The sequence below is a fragment of the Marmota marmota genome, unplaced genomic scaffold, assembly GCF_001458135.2.
Source record: "Marmota marmota marmota unplaced genomic scaffold, marMar, whole genome shotgun sequence".
Classification (NCBI taxonomy): domain Eukaryota; kingdom Metazoa; phylum Chordata; class Mammalia; order Rodentia; family Sciuridae; genus Marmota; species Marmota marmota.
The window spans coordinates 38,406,462-38,433,129 of record NW_026000005.1 but is presented as its reverse complement, the minus strand read 5'-3'; the positions used below and the strand labels follow the sequence as shown (position 1 = coordinate 38,433,129).

The window sequence follows — 26,668 nt, the reverse complement described above, 5'->3', positions numbered from 1 at the left end:
GAGACGCTCGGTGTGAACGCTGGGACCCGGCCAGGGAGGATTTCCCTGATGCTAGAAGTCATCGGGTTAAGCCTCTGAGGCAGTGACTGGAGTCCTGCTAGGGGCTGGATTGGGGATGACTTGGTCCCCACTCTCTAGGTTGCTGGGAAAGTAGGGAAGAAACGAGTAATCCAGGTACGAAACTCCCCCAAAAAGCATTTCAGATGCAGGAGCGCCATAAAAAGACACAAAACAGGGCAAGGAAACAGAGGGTAGCGGAGGCGGCCTGCAGGAGGAAGTGTGCAGCCCCAGACGTGCAGGCGGGACGCAGAGCCGCTGATCCTCGGAAAGGAGCGGCAGCAAAAGGGCAGGTCAACTTTATACTTATTTTATTTCAGTAAGGGCCTTTTTCGACATCTCAGACGGTCCGTTGAGGGGAAAGAAGGTTGCCAACCTTTTTTCGGGTTCCCACAGTCAATTGAGTCTTTTGAATCTCCCTCCACCGTCTAGGGGCTCGACCCTGGTGTCTGAGCATCAGGCTGCTACGCTCCCGCGGGGGCGGGAACCCAGCGGAGCTGGCCGGTTCCAACCCCGGGAGACCATACGCCCCGCGGAGACCGGAGGGGGCGGGGCCTCGGGGCGGGCTTGAGCTTAGGGGCGAGGCCGGGCCATCCAGTCTGCACCACCATTGGTCTCCGGCCTTGGACTGGCGTGCGCACGTCACGGGTAGGGCCCACCCTCTTGGCAATGTCTTCAGCCTGCTGCACTCCTAACTTAAGCATTTATTCCACTGGGATAGAAGCGGCAGGAGCAGCGTTGGCACCGGCGAACCATGGCTGGGATTTTCTATTTCGTCCTCTTTTCGTTTCTCTTTGGGATTTGCGACGCTGTCACCGGTTCCAGGGTATACCCGGCGAATGAAGGTAAGAACGAAGCAGCCTGTCTGGATCGGGGACAGACTGGGGACGATCCGCGGGTAAATGGTCTTCGGTAGCATAGGGCCGGTTGGTGTGGAGGGAGCCTAGAGTGAGCGGTGCGTCCCGACCCTGGAGAAGGGTTCTAGGTCGAAGAGATCCGCGAAAGGGTGATGGAAAAACGCCAAGAAGCCTGCCCCGAGGCCGTGACCCGTGCAGGCGGCGGGTCTGTCCAAGTTTGTAGTGAAAGGCCAAAGTTTATCAGCATCCTCTGGCAAGGAGGCTGGAGGCGCCCCGAGGGGATGCACTGGAGCCAATGCAGGATTTGAAAACAAAACAACAAAAAAATTATGCACCCCCGCCCCCATTACCATCCCTGGGCAAGGGGAAGACGCTAGCCTGGAATGCAGTGAGGGCTTAGTGCTCCCGGGTTCTTAAGAAAGCCTTCGGAGCTCTCCGGTTTCTGCAAAGTTTCCCAAGCCACGCGTTTCCCGGGACCCGGCAGCCGGGCCTTCGCAGGGCAGCGGTCGTGGCGCGGCTCGTCGGGCGCCTGTGACCTGATTTCTAGCAACAAGCATCAGACACCTTTCTTTTCGCCGAGCCCCACACCCTAGGGGTGCCATCGACGACCTCCAGAGCCCTGAGCTCCTCAGATTGCCCTCTCAATCCCGGGAACCCGCCAGCAAGTTGAACGTAGTTTTTGCTTTTCGGCCCCGAATAGTACATTTGGCTAGTTTAAAGGAAACATGAGCTACAGCATCCCATCTGTGTGCTGTTTTCTGCGCGTCTATTCCGACGTGCTGGGAGGATTGTACATGCCCATGTCTCTGTGTAGAGGTTGGGGTGGAGGATCGTTTAGTTTCTGAGGGGTCCAGAGAAAGGGGAGCTGTTTGCGTGAGTGTGTATATGTCCGTCTGTGTATGTGCGCGCACAAATGCGTGAAGGAAGAGAGTGCCCTCGTGAACGCGGACGCGGACGATTTGCCCGTGCGCGAGTGCCCCGAGTGCGTGTGCTTGTGTCCAAACGTACGCTCACGCTCCAACCTGCGTGCATCTAGCCTTGCTTTCGTCTTATCTACTCTTCCTCCTCCCACATTCATCCATCCATCCATTCATCCATCTCTGTCTCCCCAGACTTCAGTCCATACATCCCTGTGCAAACTATCATTTTCCCTGTTCCGAAGGAGGGAGCCAAAAACCAACTTAGTTAGCCTCGCTTGGGCAGCCGGTACCCAGAGCTCTCCAGACGGAGGCTCCGAGAGAGAGAGTCGAACACCTGCCCACAGACACGGCTTGGAAGGAAAGGAGCGCTTTCTTGTCCTCTCCGATCTTCCCCTGCGTCCTACGCGCCTGGAGTTGCCACCCCAGCCGCCGTGGCCGCCTCGCCTCGGTCTCTAGGGTCATCCCCCTGAACGGAATTCTGGATCTCGGGTTTTCCTGGCTACTTTGCGCACTTGTTCGGACGTCCTCTAAGATTACTCTCACATCGCAGACGTAGAGACTGTTTTCTTTATTTTTACCTTTTACCCCCTGGCTTTTTCTGTTGGAAGCCAAACTTGGGAGCCTTACACAAAAAGGCGCTGGTGGAAACGTGGGCTGATGTTGAATGAAAGGGGAGGGGGTTTATACCCCTCTCCAACCCCTCCTTCTCTTAAAAATTAATTCATTTTGTTGCTTTTTATTCCCATCACGTTTCCTTTTCTCCCTTTTACCCTCCCTTTCTACTCCCTCCCTTTTTTTGTAAATTGGGTCTTATTGTTCCCTTTGTGTTCCTAATCCACCTTACATAAATCCAAATGGATGTAGCGGGCTTTTCTCTAGGGACAGAGAAGAGAGAGTGAGGAGGGGGGGCTCAACTCCCGGCGGGAGCAACCCAGGGAAGGCTCTACATTTTAAAATAATTAACACACCCCAGGATTTCAGGCTCCTCAAGAAAACCAGGGAAAGTGATTGTAACGCCCTTAGTTTGTGAATGAAATGAGAGGGGAAATGGGTAGAATTCAGGAACCTGGGGGTGAAAGTGAGTTGGGGTGCGCATGAGGAAGGATGGAGGCTTTCCATTCCCACCCCTCCCCCAGCCTGAAGAGCCTGTCTCACTGATCAAATTAATAACCCAGTGGTTCCTTTGAGATGGGCCTTTCGACCCCCAGGCCTGCAGATAGCGGTGGGAAAGGGAATGTGGAGAGATTTCGAATTCTTTGCGTCTTTCAATGTCATCGGTACCTAGCCCTATTCCAGCCTAAGCCGGGTATGGCAGCTCTGTGTGCACTCTCTCCCTTCCCCCTAAGTTTTGGGGCACACTCGTTAGGTGTTGTAGCACACGCGCCCTATATCCATTAGGCAGCACTCCACACCTAAAATTCAAACCAGTGTTTTTCTCTGCAGTGGTAGGCTGGTCTCCGAGTGTCCTCCAAAAGACCCAGGGAAGGAGAATACTTGAGTGCATTTGCATTCGAATTCAACGTGTCTGGCATTCCCTCTTCCTGAAACTTTGATATTTAAAAAGCAGGGGATACCACCTCCAGAGCCTATTTGTTTGGGGGAGGGGTGTCAGGAGAGAGAGAGTTTTTTTCTTGACCCTTTGGATACTCTCTGGTAGAATTCACTTATGGCTCTGTCACCATGATGAGGAGTTATATGGTCATCTGAAACCTGCAAAAACAAATACTTCTAGTAGATACCAGACAGAGATGAATGCAAATTTTGCTCCGGAGTGTTACTGCCCTACATTGATGTATTTGTTTTTTGAATTGTACTTGAAATTCGAATTGTACTATTCACCCTTTTTGGAAAATGAATCAACTGAGACCTGGGATGGAATTTTAAATGTTATGCAAGTTAAATAAATAAGAACCTGTAGATTTAAAGAGGGGAGAAGATCAAGTGAGTAATGATTATTTACATAAGTGAGACCAAGTTTAGGTTTTGATCATAGTTGGATATGCACACCCTGAGCACATATGGAAACGCTCAGGCAAATGGTTTTTGTATTATTGCCTTTTTGCAATTGGAAATTAATCTATTTTCCTTTTTTTTTTTTTTCTTTTGCAGTTACTTTATTGGATTCCAGATCCGTTCAGGGAGAACTTGGGTGGATAGCAAGCCCTCTGGAAGGAGGGGTAAGTTCTGAGTTGCTCTCTGATGGAAAGGGTAAAAAAGGAGTGATTAGCAAGTTTCTGAAAGTCCTAATGGCTTGATTCTTGGTGATTGTGGTGAGGGGGTCAGATTTCCGATGTGGCCTATGAAGTGAATTAGGCTTTGTTGGAGAAATCCTATACTCCCTTGGATAGCGCTGTCATGGAAGAACTAGAAACCAAAAGGGCAGAAAGGGGTTTCAAAAGTAGGAGATTGGTGGAGGAATAGACTTAGATGCCTATTTAAAACTAAAATACCAAGAAGAAATACAATCCGGGGACCAAATTAGAATTTATGCCTATTACTCTGATGGGCATGGAGTCCTGACAGGGTTAATTTTAGAGCAATTGTTCTGCTTCCAGATTAGAAAAAATGAATAAATAGAAATACCAGAGAGAAAACATTTTTAATTGCCCCATATAAGTGGCGGGAGGCTCCCAACCTCGATGTTACAACCTTAAATCAGTTGCTGTTCTCTTTTACAGGCTGAGAAAAAGCCTTGTGAGCCTGAGCCAGGGGCATACTGCATGCAGAGAAGCCCGGAGCATGTAGATTGTTAGTGTTAAATGTGAAAAGTTTGAGTGTCTGGAATCTGAATCTTTAGGGGTGAGAGAGGCTAGGTTATAAAGTATGAAAGAGCATATATTCCTGTTCATTTTTTCTCAGATTTGTAGCAAGACCTCCATGGGAAGATTCACAGAATATTCCTGGGTCTATGCTCACATTCTCCCAACCCCCTTAATAGCAAGTCCAGATGACTCAGCTTTGGAAAGAAGTCAATAGGACCTGTAGGTCTGATTTCTGCCACCTTAAAATAACTGTTGTACCCTTTAAAAATTAGGCAAATCATCCAACCTTCACCTGCTTGATGGTTTTTGCCTGAGTCCATTGATTAGAAACAATGGGAAAGAAAGATTAGGAATCTCTTCCAGGAGAAAATTGTAATGCCAGCACCCCTCATGGGGCCTCACACCCAGCAATTGAATAAACAATAAATGATTGGGGCGGGGGATTCATAGGAACTATTATAGAAGATCTGTTTCAAAAATGAGACTGGGCAAAAAAATAGTCATAAAAATGAAGAATCAAAGCAGGGCCTGTAATCCATCTGCAGTAAGATGAAGATTGCCTTGCCTTCCTGTTTTTCTGCCTGAACTTGACTGCCTGCCCTTGGATTGGTCTTTGCTGAAAAATTCTAGTCTATCCCCAAAACCATGATTTAAAGGGGAGGGAGAGTGATTGGCAGGCCTCTGGTGGTGTAGACAAGCTGTATTCACCACTGATTGCAGGCAATTGCCCTCATCCTTTGAATGTGAAGAAAGGTACAGCGTTATCTCAGTGAGAGTCAGACTCATTGTTAATCCTATACTCTGGAAAGGTCACTGATTCAGGCTGGGCTTTCCCAGGCTCTAGCCCGCATGTTACCCCTTAGGTTAAAATGGATTAGTGCTTCTGGCAAAATTGAGGGTGGAAGTTGCCCTTACTTGTACTAATAAATTTAATGAGTCTTATTTTTCTTACTGCTTGCTCTTAGGTTTGAAGAGCAAATATATCTAGGATGATTTTGACCCTAATTTGTTTCACTAAATAGATTGTGAATTACATAAAAACTAGGAGGGACACATTTGAGAGGACAGCCTATGGTCTATCCAATTTCCAGAAAGCTTTTATTGCAATTTACTATGCTACAAATGTCCTCCTTTTTCCTTTCTTCCCTTCCTTCTTCCCCCACCCGCTTTCTTTTGCTCTCTTTTCAATTCCCTCAAAGAACTGCTGAAAGAGTACCTGGTTATGTTTAATAGACTCAAAACTTCTTTTAATTGTCTTGAAGTCTTATTTTAAAAAAATACTAATGATACCTTACTGTATAAAACAGACCTCTCTATAAGCTGATATAGGTAGCTTTTTGTTTTCATTAAATATTAGATGTATGGCATTTAAGTATTATTAAAAGTTAGAAGTGAAATTCTACTAGTATACAAGAGAATTAGTCATTCCAAAAGACATAGCCATCATTGAGAAATTATGTCAAATTATGACATTTAAGTAAGCTCTAGATTTTATCACTGAAGGAGACTTTTTAGGTTTAGAGTACCGGATGAACTGGATATGTACCAACTAGGGATTGATTGTTAAAAGTTCCTTCTAGTTAGGGTAAAAAATACTGAGTCTTCAACTATTCAAAAATACTGAGAAATGCAACCATATTTACTATCTTGCCAGGACCACTGAAACCAAAATGATAGGAATTTATTTTCCCCTTTAAATAGTAGTGATGGTGCCCCCCCCAAAAAAAAATAATTGACCTTTTTTTTTAGGTAATAGAGAACAAAGTCTAAAATCTCTACTTGTAGTTACAACATTTCACATCCTTGCTAGAAACTTAGGATAGTTGTCTGATAACGACATTTGGTTGTTGCTACTTGTGTTATTTTTAAAAAGAAATCTGATTTGATAATACCACTAAGTAAGATATGAGACTGAGTCAGAGACAAGTCATTGTCCATCAGAACAACTATGCAGAACAGGAGAATAACGGAAAGTGATGGGTCCTGATGGCAAAGGAAACAAAAAAACAAAAACAAAAACAAAACTGATTTCTTAGCAGTGTTCACTTAAACGAGTATATTGAGGCGCTCATGCTGATTGTAAAATACAAAACTAAGGGAAGGCATGTCACTGTTCTGGTGAACTAATCAATGTGGTTAGACAATTAAGCTCAAGTTGGAAAGTTCACACTAGACCTGAATTATCCTCTATGTACTCTATGACAATACTTCTGTGTTCACTGAGAAATGGGTCCTTCCATTTTCCCTTTGTTCTGAGATGAGAAACATGCTGAGCAGGTCTTTTGGAAGATGCAGGATCTTCTTTTGGATTTACATGAATTTCCCCAAACAAGGAAGTTACTGGTGATGTATTGCTTACCAGATAAAAAGCAGTTTTAATCACCACCCCCACTCCCAGTTCCAACTTTCATAATGGCAGCAAGATGAAAGGAATACAGAATTTTATGGATTATGGCCCTTTCCATAGCAACATTTCCATCCATTAATAGTTTTCCAATGCACAGATGGGAAACCTGTTAAAAGGTACATTATGGTTGTGTGCACTTCACTGGATTGAATGGAGCTTTAAGTGGAACTATTGCAGAATACAAATTTTTAAACTATCTTTTTTTTCTTCTAATTACATTCATGTGTTAGGTACTTAAGCTGATTTATGCCAGATCTATATTAATGCATTGCTGTGGATGTTAATGAGGAACTGGAGACTTCCTACCAACTTAGTAGAAGTCAGAGTATAGGAGCCCAAACTGTCGTCTTGCTTTTAGAATTACTTTTTAAAGCTATGGTGAAAGTGAAATTGCCACTTTAGTTAGTCTGAACTCAGATTGTCCACCGTTGAAGAATCCTTGTGTGAGGAAGCAGAAGGCAAAGGAAACACTGGAGTCCTCCTTTACTTTCCTTGGGCTTCTCATCATGAATGCCACTTACAGTTTTATTTTCAATATCCGCTGAAGATTTAGAAGCAAAACACGTCTTCACTCTAGTTTCCTTATGGGTCTCATTCAAAATAAGAACACGTGCAAACTTTTGAACTGAAAGCATGGTCTTGAAAAGTTTTTTGTTAGTGGAACACTGTATTTTTGAGAAATGCAACCGTATTTACTGTCTTGCCAGGATCACCGAAACCAAAATGATGGGAATTTATTTTCCCCTTTAAATACTAGTGATGGTGTCCAAAAAAAAATCAATTGACTTTTTTTTTTTTTTTTTTTTTTTTTTAGGTATTAGAGAGCAAAGTTCTGACAGGAGCAACACTAATTAACTGATAATTGTCTCCCTTTGGCAAGCTTTACTCTTCCTGCCCTTAATTTGCCTGTCTCTGTTTCTGTGGTTGGAATAATACACTTACTAGTTTGGGTTGTTGTTTTCTTTTTTGTTTGTTTGTTTTTCTTTCTTTCTTTTTTTTTTTTTTAAAAGTTTATGAGCAAATTTGAACTGTTACCACTTGAAATTGTAGCTATTGTAATAGAGGAATGTGAGTTTGTTAGACCACCACAAGGAGCTGCTGAGAACCCACAAGTAATACATCCACCATTGCTTCTGGATTTTAGGCAAAAATGCAAAACAATAATTAAAAAAAAAAAAAAGGTTGATCTCCCAAGAGATGCTTTATTTATGAGGGCTGGAACTCAGTAGTTTTCTAAATTATTGAAACAAAAATGATCCATGTCCTATGGGAATAAAATAGAATTAGCAAATCTCTGTTTGAGGAGACTTTGTAACTCATGCATTCCCTCTGGGTCTTTGCAGTGGGAGGAAGTGAGTATCATGGATGAAAAGAATACACCCATCCGGACCTACCAGGTGTGCAACGTGATGGAGCCCAGCCAGAACAACTGGCTGCGAACTGACTGGATCACGCGAGAAGGGGCTCAGAGGGTGTACATCGAGATCAAGTTTACCCTGAGGGACTGCAACAGTCTCCCGGGCGTCATGGGGACTTGCAAGGAGACCTTTAATCTGTACTACTATGAGTCAGACAACGATAAGGAGCGTTTCATCAGGGAGAGCCAATTTGCCAAGATTGACACCATCGCTGCGGATGAGAGCTTCACCCAAGTGGACATAGGTGACAGAATCATGAAGCTGAACACCGAGATCCGGGATGTAGGACCACTGAGCAAAAAGGGGTTTTACCTGGCTTTTCAGGACGTAGGGGCCTGCATTGCTCTGGTGTCCGTCCGAGTGTTCTATAAGAAGTGTCCACTCACAGTTCGCAACCTGGCGCAGTTTCCAGACACCATCACAGGGGCTGATACCTCTTCCCTGGTGGAAGTTCGAGGCTCCTGTGTCAACAACTCAGAAGAGAAGGATGTGCCAAAAATGTACTGTGGGGCAGATGGTGAATGGCTGGTACCCATTGGCAACTGCCTGTGTAATGCTGGGCACGAAGAGCAAAATGGAGAATGCCAAGGTAAGAAGAGCCATATTGTACTTTTCATTAGGGCTTAGTGCACATAATTAAATCCGAGATGAGACTAAATGGAGTAAAGCCAGTAATTAGCAGACCCTGTGGGATGTGGTGGGACAGAGGGGTCTAATGAGTAAGTGCTGTAGCTCCAGGTGGCAAGGCTAAGACATCTCTAATACTGACAAAATAAATGATGCTGCTGTCATCAGCCCAAGGCCAAGCACATTTGCTAACAGGCACTTAGATCTGAACTGGCTGGGTACACCCTCTGAAATGTAAATGAACAAGCTGAAGAAGGGGGCTTGATTGATCCTCACTCAAAGAGGTGGACACATTTTTGAGACATAGTTTTCCCATCTATAGAGTTGGTCAAATGACAAAGTTGGTGAATATCTTCCATCTTAAATATATGTGCATGAATGACTCGAGTGTGGAATCAGAGATTGTGTTTTTTCAGTTCCCTGACATTCTGTAAAATCACCCTGTGTGAAGAAAGTCCATGTCTTTTTAGTCTTTCTGCCTTGTGGACTAGTGGAGAAGTGGCCCAATGAAGGGTTTCCAGTTCATTCTGTTCTACTGAACACCCTTTGATAGAGTGTCTAAGTGAAATTAAATCTTGACCAAAGACCTCTTCATTTCTCTTAGGAGATTATAATAGAGTTAAGGATCTTATTTGATCAGAGGCGAGAGTAAACTGTGATTCACTTTGGTAATTACGTTTTTGGAAAAATAATGTAGTTTTCATCATGTTGATTGCTATTCACATATTACTAAGGTGATTTTTCTCACCTCAAGTTCAGTATACATGATTCAATCTTGCCTCTTTCCCTCTGTTAGAATACTGGGGATTTTGTAAAGTCTTTCACTTAGTGGCAGCTTTATATCCAAGTAAGGAATGAAACTAATCCACGTATCTGTGGATTGTTTATATTCTATGTGGATTAAGTCTAAAAAAAATTAATTATCTTAAGCTTTTGTCTTGCTTGGTGTTTATTTTCAGTGGTTATCACTAGTCTGATACTACCCTGGCCTAGGTGGTGATGGTTACTACTAAACAGTTGCACTGTGATTTAGTCCCACCTATAGAAAAGATCCCACTAATCTTTTCTTCTGGTGATTGTGGAGCTGTAGATTGGATTGCCACATGGTTCATCTGATTTGGTGATTAAAGAGCCTGAAATAACTGACTGCCAAACAATTTGTCTGGCATTTCAACCATCTTAATGACAGGGTGGGATTAACAATGGGGCATTTCACTTGATTGACTGGGTGCCAGCCTTCACAACCTAAAGAAAATTGCATTTTTGATAATTCATCTTCATTATAAATGTAGACATTTCTCCTTTCATGGTTTATACTTTCCCAAAATGCCGTTAATGGTTAGTTGTAGAAGTAGCTAACAGTGACTGTCCTTTAATTTCATTGTAAATAAAACAGAATAAAGCCTGGCTATCTTCTACCTTCAGTGTAAAAGGAAACTTGAAAATTTGCAAGTTGGAATTTTGATTTTTTTATAAAGATTGACTTCTTGCATTTTTTATTTGCTTTTGACCTGGCAAAAGTGATGAGCTGTACAGAGTTGAAACTCTGAAAAATATTCTGGCATCAATATTAGAAAATATGTGAGCATATTGTTATTGGCAACGAAATTCCAGTGGTCTAGCAGGAATGGGTCAATGACACCGCCATCATACTTTAGAGTAAAATGTTCTACTTTCCCAATTTTTTTAAGACTGGGACTTGTCCATCTTTCCATGTCAAATTTTCTTATAGAAATGTATATATTTTAAAAAACCAACATTGTCTTCCATTTCCTGTTAAAATGCTCACCCTTCTAGCATTAGCTCATCTCCCTGTAACTAATGCCATTGATTTTCAATTGTCATAGAGCCCAGTAACTCATACATTGCCACATTGTGCAACTCCTTGACATTTTTACAACCCAAATTAGAAGGAAAAGAGAAAAAGATGGAGGGCGAAGTGGATGTAAAGGCAATTGAACATTTTAGTGGTTTGCTTTATGGAAATCATCTTGGGAATCCAGTTAATCATGTGATTCATGGAAGGGGAGGGGCTCCATAGTTCAGACCCAGTCCGTTTATGAGAGAGCTGTTTCTAACAAGCCCAGATATCTAACGCAAGGGGAAGTTCGGTTAAGCCAATTTTAAGAAACTTCAGAGATTTCATACATGCTACTGAGATTTTCTTTCTCATAAAATTATTAGCTCTCTCAAAAAGACACATCTTACACAAAATCTTGCAGTTCATTTACTCATTTGTTTTTATTTCTACCAAGTGAAAGTCTGTGATGAAATTGGGGAAGAAGGAAAAACTTGGAAAGACAAGGTTTTTTTAAATTCCAAAGCTTAGTGAGCCTTTTAAAAGATGACCCAACACCGTAAAAATCCCAGGAGTAACAAAAATGGTTGGCACTTGACATGGTTACTGGTGTAGGAGGAGCATCTGAGCATAGCAGAAAGAATGTGGGGCCAAGGAAATGCATCTGAGTTGGGTTAGTTAGCTGGATGACCTTGGGCACATTTCTTAAGCCGCCTGAACCTCAGTTTGTTCAAAATGAGATGGGAAGATCTCTCTCTAACTCACAAACTAGCTATGAGGAGTCCGTGATTGAAGATTGATAAAGTCATCTTGTAGTACATAAAACACTAAATAAGTGTGAACACAAACATTTCTTTTACCACCTGCCCTTCTCAAGGTCATAGATGTTGACTTTAAGGGTGTTGAGTTGAAATAATAAAAGTCACTCTCCAAAGTCAAGGCTAAAGATAGGAAGAATCCCTCTACCCTTTACCTAACAAAGCAAAATGACCACTTTCGCATTTCATATTGAAAGTGATATTTAGAGAGTATTTCTCTCTCTCTCTGTGGCTATCCCTCCCTCTCTCTCCTCTGTAAGAAAAAGAACTTTCCTTTGAAAGAGTGACAAGTGATTTGGGGGAGGGACAAGAAAGGGAATGTAAAGGCAGCTTAAGGAGGGATATAAAGGAGACCAGGCCAGGTCTTTAGAACTCTGGCAGCAGGTTCCTCCCCATTGTCTTCTCAATGGGTCCACTGTGGCAGGACAAATAGAAGAACAGGTGAAAGGTCACCTACTTCCTCATCCATCTTCCATGGGGTCTGGGAGGTCAGAGTGAAGATTGATTAAGATCTAAAATGTTTGACAAAAGATCCTTGGGTAAAAATGGCCAGGGCGGGTGGGGAGCCTGGGGTGTGCTGTTGTTGGAATCTAACCCTGGTCATCCACTGGAGTCATCAAGGGACCCTGGGGACAGAACTACACTTCCTCTTGCAGTTCCTATGCCCAGCAGTACATGCTAATGTGAAGAAGGATGAAGGGGTGTCAAGAGCGGCAGGGAGATGCAGGGCCTGCCCCTGCAGCAGCTGCAAGTTCATTGTGCTCTTGAAGAGCATTTTCTGAAATGATTTGGTTTGGTTTCAGAGGGCAACAAAGAGTTTTAGCCACTTGTCTGTCCTCTCAAGGAGATTGTGTGACTGCACTTAGCACTTGCATAGTGATTGGGTGCAGAGGAAACTTAACTGTGCTGGTCCAGTTACAAGGGCCCATCCCACTGTCAAAGCAAAGAAACCAAATCCAACTCCAGTGTCTTCCTCTCATTTGCCCCCAGTTAGGAAATGTGCCAGATGTTTAGGGGGTCACTTTCAATACCTTAGAAACAGTAAGCAGAAGGAAAAGAGGAAAAGATTCTTCAGTAACTTATCTCTTGCTTAATTAAAATGCCAAAAAATTAAATGAGAGGCCCCTATTTACTCTTTGGAAATATCAATAAGCAATGTTTTCAGTGGGTGGGTGTACACAAAAATAATGCTAGTAAAAAGAAGGCATGCTTATACAGTCACTCTTAAGGCCGAAGAATCATACTTGTGACAAAATTAAGTTACACAAGAATCGAAACTTGCTAAAATATACAATTTTACTGGGCCAGGGGTGTAGCTCAGTGGTAGAATGTTTGCCTAGCATGTGCAAGACCCTGGGTTTAATCCCCAGCAACGTAAAATGCTTATATAATTTTACTATATAATTGAGGCATTACCTTGAACCTGTATTATCTATTACATGTACAATGTGTTCATATCGGCAAAAGGTGTCTTATTAAAAGTGCTTTGAAGAAAGAACAAGATTGAAATGATTTGATTACTTTAAAATAAAAATAGTTTAAATATATGCTCTGAAAAGAGAGAATTGTAGCTGTGTCCAATAATAATAATAATAATAATAATAATAATAATAATTACTTTTTTTTTCTAACATACTATAGAAGAACCACAGGAGAAAAAAACAACAGAAAGGAGGCATTTAAAACATAATTCAGAGAGACGCTGTTTCATATCCCTTCCACTTTTGAAATTTTTCTTTTACCTTTGAATCCCGTCTTTAAGAATCAATTGCTCAAATCACAAGGCTGCTTTTATCTCTGGCTTTGAAGCATGACTGTGATCACTGGAAAACGTCATTCTTTATCTATGAGAAGAGCAGGGCTTAATTATTGTCCTTCTTCTATTATCCTTTTTTATTTTTTCCTTCTTTGTGTGACCAGATTTCTTTTGTGAGTGAGAATCATGAGATGGTCTCTATTTGGGGTTCTCTAAAGCATCACGTAAAATCATCTCAGGGATTTTTGCAATATGGCATTTAAGATTTGATGACTTATTTTAGTCTAACTGAGCTTCCTTGTGCCTTTCAAAACTGAATTGAGACATAATCATTCATTTAACACTTGAGCGTTTAGGAAAAATACTGTCTAAATGGTTTTTCAGTTGCCACAGCAGAACAGAGGTGGCCCTGATATAAGCCTGACCACTTATTTTTTTTTTGGGGGGGGGGGCATTTAATTGATGAATTTGATATTACAGAAGTATTGTATGCATGTCAGAAGATTTTTTCAGTGCAGAGTTGTATAAAGTAGAAAGCGAAGCTTCCATTTCCTACACAAACTCTCCTTCCAACTTTGTGAGTTACCATTCTTCACTATTTGGCAGATAACTCAAGTAAAGTACACTGTTGTACATATACTTTAAAAAATAACAGGGTCATTATTTTAATTGTTGTCTTGTTTTTATGATGCTTGACTAATTATCATGAAAATCATTCCATATTAGAGAATATAGCTTTTTTTTCATCCTTAATTGATGATGATCAGTAGTCTGTTAAGGATGTACCTTATTTTATTTGACTTTTCCCTTATTGGTAGATTATGTAGGTTTTCTTAGTGTTTTCTGTTTGTTTTTCAGTTTTGTTTTTTGGGGAAAGTGGGTTTTTTTGGGGGTGTGTGATGCTGAGGCTTAACCCCAGGGTCTCATGCATGCTAGACAACCATTGAACTACACCTCCAATCCTGGTAATATTTTTATACAAACAGTTTAATTTGAACATTTTTTAAAAAACATTAAATGATAATCTTGCTTTTTAAGTTTTCTGATTTCATCTTTGAGCAAATGAATTTAGTAAAATTTCCTCATGAAAATATGAGTGAATAAGCGCAGTTAGGTCTATCAAAACTGGTAACACGAGTAACCATTATGTAACATATGGAGTCTTTCTAAATGTTTATTGAATAAATGAATAAATAAATCAATACATGCATAAGGAATTCTGACCTATGTCATGTTAAACATTTATTTGGTGGAGTTATGCTTTATAAAGTCAACATGATATATCCAAATCTTTGAATATGACTGATATATTAACAAGGTCCTATTTTATGATTCCTCCTTCAATTGGGTCTTAACTATTTTCATCATGTTTGTGAATCATCTCTTTGCCTGAACATTCCTCTGTAGCACATCAAGTGAACACATAGTATATATGGTTAAGGACTTCTTTTAGAGTTTGAGATATGGGTTGAGTTTCTAGTTGAACCAAATGTGTGACTGTAGACACTAAATTAACTTCCTTAACCTCAGGTCCACATTTGCAAATTGGTGATACTGGATCATATGCTATTATGACTGACACATACATAGACACATGCCTAAAGGAGTTAGCACAGTGATAGAGTCACTAACCACACACTAGGTGGAAATTGCTACTCTGATTTTTTGATTGTTAATTAAAAATATGGTACTATGAGCTATTTGATGAGTTTCTCTTCTACAATGAAAGCCTTTGGGTTAGATTTCAGAATAGAGGCTTTTTGTTGATTCTAGGGACTATGGTATGGCCATTTATACAGGGAAGAGTAATGGAATGGTGGTTTGAAAATGACTGGTCTTGTCTGCATTTATCAAACTTCCCATTCCCCAAGTCATAGTACCAGGCCTATCTGGGTTCCTCTGTGAAAACCCCTTTCATGTGGCTTCTAAGGTCAAAACTTTCATATTAATAACAAGATGCTCTTTGACTCTTCTCTCTCATTCTCCAATGAGTATACAGTGTAGTTTTCCAGGGGCTACCTGACATGTGATACTTCACTTATAATACAGAAGCAAATCTAAGAATCTACTTGTCCTCTACTTAGCCAGATGTTAAAGGGATATGTTGGGGGGAGGGGGGAGAAAGAAAAGAAAAATAATTAAGATAATGCTACTCATTAATTTTCTTTCAGTTTGGAATAGTTGTATTTTTTATTAAAATATGTTATTTGTGTTATCGTGAATGGATTCATATTATTTTTCAATGAATGAAAATTTTTTTTAAAATTTGTTTGAAAGTTTTTAGTTTTGTTTTTGTTTTGTTTGGAGGGGCAGGTATCAGGGACTAAACCCAGGGGCAGTCAACCACTGAGCCATATCCTCACATCCTCAGCCCTTTCTATTTTTATTTCGAGACAGGTTTTCACTCAGTTGCTTAGGGCCAAACTAAGTTGCTGAGGCTGGCTTTGAACTTTCAATCCTCCTGCCTCAGCTTCCTAAGCCACCGGGATTACGGGGGAGCGCCATAGCACCCAGCTTTGTTTGGAATTCTAAAGGTAAATATGGATAGCTATAACACACAAATTGAACCACTGTGGCTTCTCTAATGACTTTTTTTTTTTTTTTTTTGTATAATGGATTGAATCCAAACACATAGTATCACTGAGCTACATCCCCAAGCCTTTTTAAATTTTTTTGTTTTAAGACCTGGTCTCACTGAATTGATGAGACTGGCCTGAAACTTGTGATCCTCCTGCCTTGAACTCCTGATTTGTTGGGATTGCTGGTGTGCACCACTGCACCCAGCTCAATCTTGCATAATTTTTAAGTATGGAAATGGGATTCCTAGACCCAAGAGTTTGAGACCACTGCAGGAGTCCAGGAGCCTCTGGTTTCCTGGGCAGACAACACAGAACACACTCAGTCTTTCTGCAGGTCAAGGAGATGCTTTAATATTTGTACTGAAATAAGGAAGCTCTGAAAACTTTTTCATAATCCAGGAGACTTAGGCAGTTTTGAAGAATGGCATTTTATTTATTCAGCCCTTTTAATATTTCTATAAAATTAGGCAGCAATTTATAGCTCTTAGCTTTTGAAAAACTGCCTATCTGTGACCAATAACACGGCTCAGTGCTCTCTGTAGTTTTATTGTGCTTGTGAGAAGGGATGAGTAAAGAAGGCCTCAGCTGTCCCCTGGACCAGAGAGACTGTATCTTTTTCACTTAGAGCATAAAACCTCCTTCACTGTATCCCCTTACAGCTGGTACCTTCTAGCTGTTCTGAGGAGCAGAGCAGGTGAGGTCACTTGGTCCCATGATCTAGAGGATAATTAATAGTCCCATGACTAAATGGACATTCTATGAATATTCAGGGTCCATTTCGCCTTCCTGGGAAACCAACATGTTGGGCCAGCTTACAACTCCCTTTGGAGACTGGGAGTTTTCTCTGGGTGAATGCGGGTCCTCAGCTGTCTGCCAGGCCTTGCCTCTCCAGGCAGCAGATTCTTCATTTGCATATTCTGTATTGCCCTCATGCAAAACAGTACACCCATTTCCCTGTTGTACAAAGGCAATGAGGGCTTCCTTTGGAAACTCCAGCCAAAATCGCCTTCTGTTTATGCAGAACCCAGTGATTTAGACACCATGCAAATTAATTCGGTTTTGATTTGAATGCTTCCAGAGATTGGGGGTTGAAGGCCAGGGTCGACTATTTGCACAGGGCCCTTTTTGTGCACGCACACCCCACCCCCAGAGTGACTGGTTGTCACTCTCAGGCTCCTCCTTGCCCCATGCAAAATAACCCAAGCCCCCGCTGCTCATTTAATTTTGACCTTTAGAAAAGGAGCCCAGCCTTGGTGAATCTCTGGGCTTGTCTGTTTAGTGACAGCTTCAGCTGGAACCTTGTTCTTTCTGAGGTGGGAGGGGAGGGCACTATGTAGATTATTCTAGGAATGTTTAGGAGTGTCCCAACAAAGGGATTAAAAAAATTGTGAAGGAAAAGATAAAATTATTTGTAAAAGAATTGTCAGGTCCCAGCAAGTTCAGAAAAAAAGTTCTTAGGTCACTGATGAGTTGGGATCTATTTACTCCTTCAATAAATAAGATATTGAAAGTGTATAACATACATACAAATCATCACTGGCTCTTTCATCTGTATTTTTGCATCTATGAATGAAAATATCAGTCTTCATATCCAGAATAACAATTAAAATCTCATTTTCACTTAGGTATCCCAGATAAAATTCTTCAAACATCATATTCACTTTATTAGGTGTGTGTGTTCACTTTTGGCTGAACATTGTCTTTTGAATTCCTGTCCCCTCCCCTTTTCCCCCAAAGTTTCCAAATGTATTCACCCTTTACTTTATTCCTTCTGAAATGGGAACTTGCCCATTTTGCCTATTTTACCCAACCAACTCCACTCTCCTCTGGAAAGCAGCACTGTCTTCAGAAGGACCATGCTCAGATGCATTCTATCAACTAGAAGAAGAGGATTTTGCATGAAAGGTTTTTGAAGTTCAGTTAGTCTGGAGTTCAAACTAATTTCTCAGGGCAGAAAGCGGGCATAGCCAGACTTTTCTGTGTCCTTAAGTGGAGGCAAGGTCAGTTAAAACAACATCTAAATGCGGAAGAGCTTTGGTTTAGCTCCACATGGCCTGACAAAGTTTGATGATGCTGTTCAAAGTCCATTTGGGATGGATTATTAGGATTAAAGAGCAGCAGAATGCTCTGTACTTGGTGTGTTCTCTGGTGCCATTAGTGGATGAGAAAATTCAACGGCTGATCTGGCTCTTGTTTCTAAGGATGGATTTAAACAGACCCACACTTCTCAAAGGTGATCTTACTAACCTCTTCTTAATAAGTTGCAGATCTCAAATTGCCCCAAATCCTTAAAATACCATTTGAAGTCAGTTGATTGATAATTATCATTGCCCTTACGTGTACAGATATCTTCCACACCAGTACAAAGCTGTGGTACAGTTTCTTAATTACCCAGATAATCCTGTTTGCTTGTATTTTTAAACTATGAAGTGCTGGGTAATTATTCAATTCTTAATAGAAGGCAAATGGCAATGTAAACAATAATTAGGATGTTAGACAGACTAATGCGCTTCAAAGCAAATTGGATTTTTTTTCATACTGTTCAGCATGAAGTCCCATAAAACTAACAGTTTAGAAGGAAGGCAGAAAAGGTCCTGTTTTGTTCATATTTTATGGCGTTATCTCTTCATGGCTTGTTTGTGTGAATAGCAGTTTGCCCCAATGACACTGGCTGTGCCCAAGCCAAATGTTTCTGTCACAGTCGCTTCCCTGCTGTTTGACATTTGGCTGTGTTCTCCTGGGCCGCCAGCCTGAGCCTTTGTCTGCCTTAGCTCCTAGGGGTCAAAGGTTAACAGAATACTGATTTCCTCCCATAATACCATGGCAGGTAAATATGGGCCAACCTCAGGATCAGTTAAGACCCAGCCAGTAAGGAATGCTTTTCTCTTGGGCCTTTGTCCTTAAGAGTGTCCCCGGATTTAAGGCTTCCAAGTTTCCCACTACTGCTTTCCACAGTAAAAAAACAACAACAACAACAACAAAAAAAAAACTTTCTTTTATTTAACTTCCTCCTTTAATAACCATTCACAACTAACAATATATCCCCAGAAATACATGACCTGAAAACTGTGAACAAATCTAGGCTTTTGATGATTTAATTTTTACAAACTTAATATGGTAATACTTTGCAATCTTGAGACACTTAATTTATGCCCTGTATTCTTATCTGTGCCACATTTCACTGATAAAATAATAAATGAATAATGAAAGCAGTCAATAAAAAAACTTCAATAATATACCAAACCCTCGAGGCCCCCGCCCTTTGGTCTAGTTTTCATGATGTGTTTCTAGTTAGAGGTGCAATGACATCAAGGGTTTTATTTGCCATTTTTCTTATTTATGGAAATTGCCAAGCATTCAAGGATGCTAATGTTTTACATCAGATTAATTATATCAGCCTTAATTTTTTCTCCCCAAGGTTAATGTAACTCAGTAGGTTCCATTCTAATTGGTTGTGATACACACATGCTTTAGAATATGTTTCAAACTTTCCAATTCCTTGCCACCATCAATTAATTTTAGATTTCCTTTTTATGTATCAACTCTCCCGTTTCTGTTTGGCCAACCTCCTTCCCCGTTGCACTGTGAACTTGATACTTGGATTCATTTGTTTTCCGTTTTTAAGTGTTTGAAAAAGACATCTCCACTTTGAAAAACAGTTTCCTTTTGAAGTGTCCAGCTTGGCAGTGACTGAAGCAGCCCCGGGCAAATTAGCATGTTAAAAGAATGGATCAATACTTTGCTGGCTTCTCCACCCTTCCTGCTCTCTTCCAATGGAGAAGAGTTTTGAAGAACCCTAGGCGGCCCTTGACAGATGTGCCAAGAGGACTGTGGATAGCAGAGTGGGGGACATTGACAGCTTGATCTAGTGCCCAGCCTGCTTCTCCGCTGGCCATTTGAAAATAGATGCAAGAGAAATTGACAGCTTCAGGAATGCTCTTGCAGTTCATGTAATTATGGAGAGGATTAGAAGAAAAGTGTCAGGAGAGATAAGAGATCAATACAAGGCCATTGGTTGACTGAACTCACCTTTAGCTGTCAGAGCACTCCATTTTGTAACATTTAGCCTGCGCTGAGGGAAGAATATTTTATAGATTTGTTCTTCATAAAGTTGTGTAAACCTATGCATAAGAAAAAAAAAATGATATAAGGATGTTGGAGAGAGGACTCCAAGGTAATTAACAGTACAATGCTTCCAGTCCTTAAGATGCAAAGGTGCTAATTAACTAATGGGAGAAATGGAGATTCCATTACTCTGTTCTTTAATCAGGTGCCAGCAAAGAAGTACAACTGAAAGTAGCATTTGAACATTCCTTTTAAAGCACTTTCTTTTGGAACGACTGCTCTATTTGTATCCTGGAGTTTGAATTTAGTACTTACACAGGGCTACAGTAAAACAATAGAAGAGTGTAGGTCTGTTTAAAGAAAAGCAACTCATACTGATAGAACAATGGGAACATTATCTTTGCCTGAATGAAAAGTATTTCTTAGAGGTTTGAAATAGACCTTGATAGAGGAAGTTATCTTCCTTGGGGCAAAAATGGCTACTGTACTTAAAACTAAAATAAACCCTAGTAGCTAATTTATCCTAGCCTTCCTGAAGGATTCTAAGAGCCTCTTTCACAAAATGTTGTAACTGTAATTATTTTGGTAGTATTTAAGTGTTTAGTGGATACGGCAAAAATTCTACACTGACTTCAGTAATAGGACTAAAACTTGTGAAAAGCTTTCTGAGATGGTTGCTTTCCTCTTCCTAAAGAAACAAAGTATTTTACTGAAGAAAGGCAGTATCTGACTTTACAAAAATCACAACTGTTGCAACTTTCAAAGCCAGGTATACTAAAAATAATTCCCCTACCCCTGTTACCGCTGTTGACCGGTGACGAGTTCTTGCTTCCCCAATGTTGAAGAATAACACCAAAGAAGCACGCCGAGGCAAGGTCAGAGTAGAAATTAGAAGTTTATTAAAGGACAGCAGAAAAGACTTCTCCCGGAGGAAGAAGGGGACCCAAGAGGTGGAATCCGTGGAAGGGATGTTGTCTCCCCTTTTTATAGTTCTTTCAGTGATGGAATGTAGGTGGGAAGGACAGAGGGGTGGGACACAGGTGGGCCAAAGAAGTAATCTGGTCAGGAAGGACTTCTGAGTCAGCACCTTTTTGCTGGGGGCTGTTCATTAACATTTCTTTGAGGTGGACTTTGGCCTAGGGCCTTTTCAGGACTTCCATGAGTTGTCCTGTGTTTCCTGGAATCATTGCCAGCATGGCCTCCATTTTAGATTTCACTCGGTATTAGACCCGATTTACCTAACTACACTGACTACCTAACTTTAAATCTGGCTTCACCCCCCCTCCCAAAAAAAGAACTGTCCAATTCTACAGTAGGTAATGACGGAAAAACACAAACCCATTGAATTTTCCCAATATTTTCCATTATATCTTATAGCTGGTTATCAGTGATCTACAGGAAAGCTATTGATTTTTGTAGGTTCATCTTACATCCAATCTCTTTATTGAGCTGTCTTGTGAATACTAATAGGTTTCCAGTCAATTCTCCAGGGTTTTCTACAAAGCAAATAGTTTTTATTGCAAGCAATTATATAGCTTTTCCTCCACGCCCCATCCCCCTCAAATTAGGACTCTTATTTCTGATTTTTGTTTTAAAACATTGGTCAGAATTTCCAGGCCAGTACTAATACATAATAACTTAGACTGTGAGCATTCTAATTCTTATTTTATACTTTATGCCCAATTTTAGTGAACATAATTTAAATACGACATCAGGTTTGTTTTCTCAATTGCATGTTTTAATTTTTAGACAGTTTTCAGAAAAAAAATGAATAGTTAATTTTGTTAAATTACTTCAAGTATTTTTTTTTGATTATGTGATTTTTTTTAGTTAGCTATATTTATGAGATCTAATACATTGCTTTTTAAAATAAATCATATGCCTCAGAGAAAAAAACTCTGAGATTGCAATACACTTCAATTTTTTTCTTGAATTTGTTTTGTTAATTAAAAATAGTGATTAAAGAGCCAGAGTTTTGGAATAGGAACTAAATTTTAACCTCAACTTTCTCTACATGACTATGGGCTAGTTACTAAAATCTAGCACTTTACTTTTCCCCTCTGTCAAGTAGGAGTAATGGTTTTTGCATCATGGGTATGCTACTACTAAATAAGGCAGTGTATACAAGTTTTACCTAAGAAGTGGTTTCTATGTTCGGGAAATGCAGACATTCTGTTATTTATTTTGAATTTTTAATGAATATCCATTAGATATTAGCCTATACATTCACCCCACCCCCCCATATTTACACCTTCCTCTTCTACTCCTTTTCTCAGCAGGTTTTTGTACTGTAGTCATTTTATAAAAGTAAGCTAGTTTCCCATTTCAAAAATATCTGTAAAAGTTGTCATGAGAACTATCTTTTCTCTGCTAGTTTGGAAGAGTTGCTTCTGAACCCTGTGCTTTAGATTGGGACATTTCTCTGTGTATTTGTGAGACCCTATCGTGAAAAAAAAATGTATCAGCCACCAGAACAAAACTAGCTCTGGAACTTTATTCAGTTGGCTTTCAAATCATGTACATGGATTTTTAGGCCCTTGATAACAGACATGTTCTTTGACTTTGATGTGGACTGTTCTCGGCCTTTCTTGCCTTCATGGAAAAAGCAAAGATGCACCATTACTTTCATCCTTAAGAACATGGTGGACTCATTACTCGTGTACAGCTTAAAGTAATGGCATCATTAAGCCGGAGTTTGTTCATAGGCATGGTTGTTCTAGTATTAACCAGGAGTCTAGCTGTAAATGAGAATCTAGTTGAGAAAATATTTAATATTATTTCATAATCCAAAATAGGGAAAACTCTCTTCCATGGCAGAGCAAAAGTGGAGGCATCCACTCTTATCCATGGTGCTTTACTCTATTCAGAGAAAAAGAGAAAGAGGGCATGAAATGACTGTAGAGTCACCAGGTGCTCCTTAGAGCAGCAACTTTGACTTAATAATTTGTAAATACTTTGTGTTAAGAGTAGAGGATTGACAAGTTTTATTTATTTAATCAAATAGACAAATACTGTAAGACCAGAGGACAGACACGGACTCTATATAAAGAAGAACTGTGTGACATCTTTAACTAGATGAGAGTAGGCTGCTGTGCCTTTGAGGCAGGGAGCCTCTTCTGTTTGCCTGTGCTCGCACTGGCAGGACAGTCCCTGGTACCCATGGTATCTCTGCAGTAGGAGATGGAGGCACTGTGTTTCTCACTGGGGCAGGACCATTCTTCAATAATTAATACTCCAGCAAGAATCTAGGTCTGCCCTGTGTGCTGTGGGCATGCACATCGTGGTATTAGGGATCCTAACAGCAAATGCTGGGTACTAAAGGTAGCATCCCCAGGTCATTGTGAAAGCCTAGCTCTTCCCCCCACTGCTCCAAGTGCCCCAGATGCATGCTTATGTCAAAAATAGACTTAGGAGACTCAACAATCTGTAAGGTTAGTTATAACTCTAAATTCTAAGATCGTACAGTTTTGCTTACTGTTTTTCTGATCTCCTAGAGTAGGAGATCTAGGCCTAGGATCTTAGAGCTTAGAAAAAGTAGAGACACTTTATCACCAACACCAGTGAGCAATATCTATCTATAGTTTTAGTGTTCTTAAATCTAAATGTACATCGATCCCCAGGAAGCATGAATTGAAGGAGATGAGAAATGTCTTTTCAAAGAAATTACCATCATTTTTATGAAAACGTCTGTAATGAGAGACATCAACAAACCACTATAACCATTTAAAACTTTTTTAGTATTGAAACACCCTAATAATTTGCTATTACTATCCCCATTGTACATATGAGAAAGGTAAGGCACAGAAAGCCAAGGCTATGTAGATAACTCAAAATGATTTCAAACCAGATATACTGATTCAGCCTCCAGGTTTGTCAACCCTATGCCATACTTCCCATGAGCAAGAACCATTGGAAAAAAACGCTGTTCCCAAGTTAACCAGTAATATAGAATATGCCTTGTATTCTTACAAGGTAAGAAGACTTTAAAATTCCAGAGTGATAGTAACTATAGGGCACTGTTAACATAAGTCACTGATACAACGATAAGATACTCACCTGCCAGTGTGTTATTTTGGATGACCTGCAATGTTGGAGACCTTGTCATAGAGTAAATTACAGAGAAATCATATTTACTTTGACTCCATACCTCAGCAAAAAGGCATGATGCACTTCCCTTGAACTGGACCAAGGATTTGGGGGTTTATCATATAGGCCAATTTCACAAAAGACAGAATATCATCTCATTTTAACAGGACAGCCTACCCAAAGCCCTTGAAAGAGAGGGACTATTTGAACTCCTGGCTTGCAGAGCATTTGGAGAACCTCTCCCATCCTATGGCATGGCGAAATGGAACAACTTTCTCTATGGAATTGGAGGATCTTCAGGCTGGAAGGACCTTCCTTTAGTCAGTTCAGCCTGTCCATTTTACAGATGAGAAGACTGAGGCTCAAATGAAGTGTTTAAGAAGTTAATAAGGACTGATGCTGTGATGCTAAAGCTGGAGTTTTTAAGTTGATTTTATTCAAGTGTGCTATGTGGGTTTCTAGTGATGACAATGTGGCTTGGTGCTATGGTCTTCACGTTTAGGCCCCTGTATTAGTCATCATTTTTGTTGGTGTGACTAAAAGATCTGACCAGAACAATTGTAGAGGAAGAAAAGTTTATTTGAGGGCTCATGGTATCAGAGACAGCTGGGCTCCATTCCTTGGGACTCAAGGTGAGGCTCAAGGTAGAAAGAAGCAGCTCACGTGCTAATCAGAAAGCAGAGAGAGACTTCACTGGCAAGATGCCAAATGTGTACACCAAAGGCAGGCCTCCAGTAACCCACCTTCTCCTGCCACACCCAACCCGCCTTCAGCCACCACTGAGATGATCCATCAGGGGATTCATTCACTGATTGAGTTAAGGCTAGCATAACCCCAATCATTTCTCCTCTGAACCTTCTTGTATTGTCTCACACACGAGCTTTTGGGGGACGCCTCACATCCAAATTCATGTGTTGTAATTGTTGATACAATTACAACAATAATTACAACTTTAAAAAGTTGTAATAATAACTTTTTAATAACCATTTCCCTTAAGGAAGTGGTATTAAAAAGGAAAACCTTTGGGATGTGGCCTAGGGAGTTAGCTAGCTGGCTTTTTCCTGCATGAGACAGAAATGGGCCCTCACTAGCACCAAACCTTCATCTTGCACATCCCAAACTCTAAAGCAATGAAATGTATTTGTTGTTGTTGTTTCGATCCAATTTGTGACCTATTTTTAAAGCAGTCTGAACAGACTAAGGCACTTGGTGTCCTAAAGCTTCCACCCAGTGACCAGGGCTCTTTAAGGTGTGTGGATGTTATAGAAATCATTTCCTCTTGATACCTTTGTGTTCTTCACCTGTAAAATGAAAATGATAACTATATACTTTCAAGTTTATGATATATAACATAATTCACTTATGTTATTTTATACATTTATTTAATCACTGGTTGAAGAAAATATTTTAATATTTTATCTATCAATCATCTGTCTATTTTGGCTGATTAATACCTCAGTAGATTCTTACATAGTCAGATTTAATTGTCCTCTGGTTTTATTTTATGCATAGCTGCTAAGCACAGCATGGAAAACTCCACGTACTGGGATGTCTAAATATGGCTTAAAGCCATGTTCTAGAGAAAATATGAATCACAAGATAATTGGGTTTAGGGGAAAAGAAATCACAAATTCATGTTATTTGCAGAAAATATGTGGATTATAGGCAAGGACAAAGATGGTCAAATTCATCTATAATCTCACCACATAATGAGAGCCAGGCTTGTCATGTTGGTTTCTATGCTTCCCAATTCTCCTCAGTGTGTACACACACACACACACACACACACACACACACACACACTACAAAATGGGTTAATGAGCAGGCTGCATCATCATAACATCTTCCCAGATCAATAAATGCAACCTCGTAACATTGATTCTAATGGCTGCAGAGTGTTCCAGTTTCTTCAACTATTCTCTATTTTTGGACTTTGAGGTTATTTTTGTTTAGGGCTTTTAATCACTATACCTTAAATATATCCTCAGCAAAAACTTAAAACATACCTTTCGTTATTTTCAAATAACAATTTAATATATTGGATTAAAGTGTGCATTTTAAGGGGTTTAATACATACCGAAAGGCTCAGTTTAGAGATGCATGCTTACCTGGGCTTGAAACAAATCTTAGGAGAAGTAGCATCCAGATGGGGTTCATTATATGTTAATTTCCACACGATACTCATTAATGAATACAACTCCAAAGTGAAAGTAGTTTTACTCATTAGCATTTACTTGTGAGAAAAATTCTTCTAAGGATTTACTTTGTCAAGCTTGTTTTTTCTTTTTCTTTTCTTTTCTTTCTTTCTCTCTCTCTCTCTCTCTCTCTTTCTTTCTCTCTTTCTTTTGTCATCAAAGCTTTTCTTTTCATTCTAAAAAAAAAATCAATTCATTTTTTAAGCTTGTTTTAAACAAATGTAGGATTTCTTATCTACCCATGACAGCTGTTGGCAGCAGCCTTTTAATATAAAGGATTATATATATTTTAAGTTGTCTGATGGAAGTTACTGCCCCTAGAT

General features: G+C 40.3%; 1 protein-coding gene across 1 annotated transcript in view; it reads left to right on the top strand.

Moving 5' to 3' along the window:
* The first annotated feature begins 746 nt into the window (after positions 1-746).
* The window catches only part of Epha4 (EPH receptor A4), a 136,767-nt gene continuing 110,845 nt past the window's right edge, over positions 747-26,668 (top strand). The window contains exons 1-3 of the mRNA XM_015481449.2: positions 747-902; positions 3,944-4,011; positions 8,347-9,010. Of these exons, the coding sequence (XP_015336935.2) occupies positions 812-902; positions 3,944-4,011; positions 8,347-9,010 (823 nt within the window). The 5' untranslated portion in view covers positions 747-811. The remainder of the gene's footprint in view (positions 903-3,943; positions 4,012-8,346; positions 9,011-26,668) is intronic.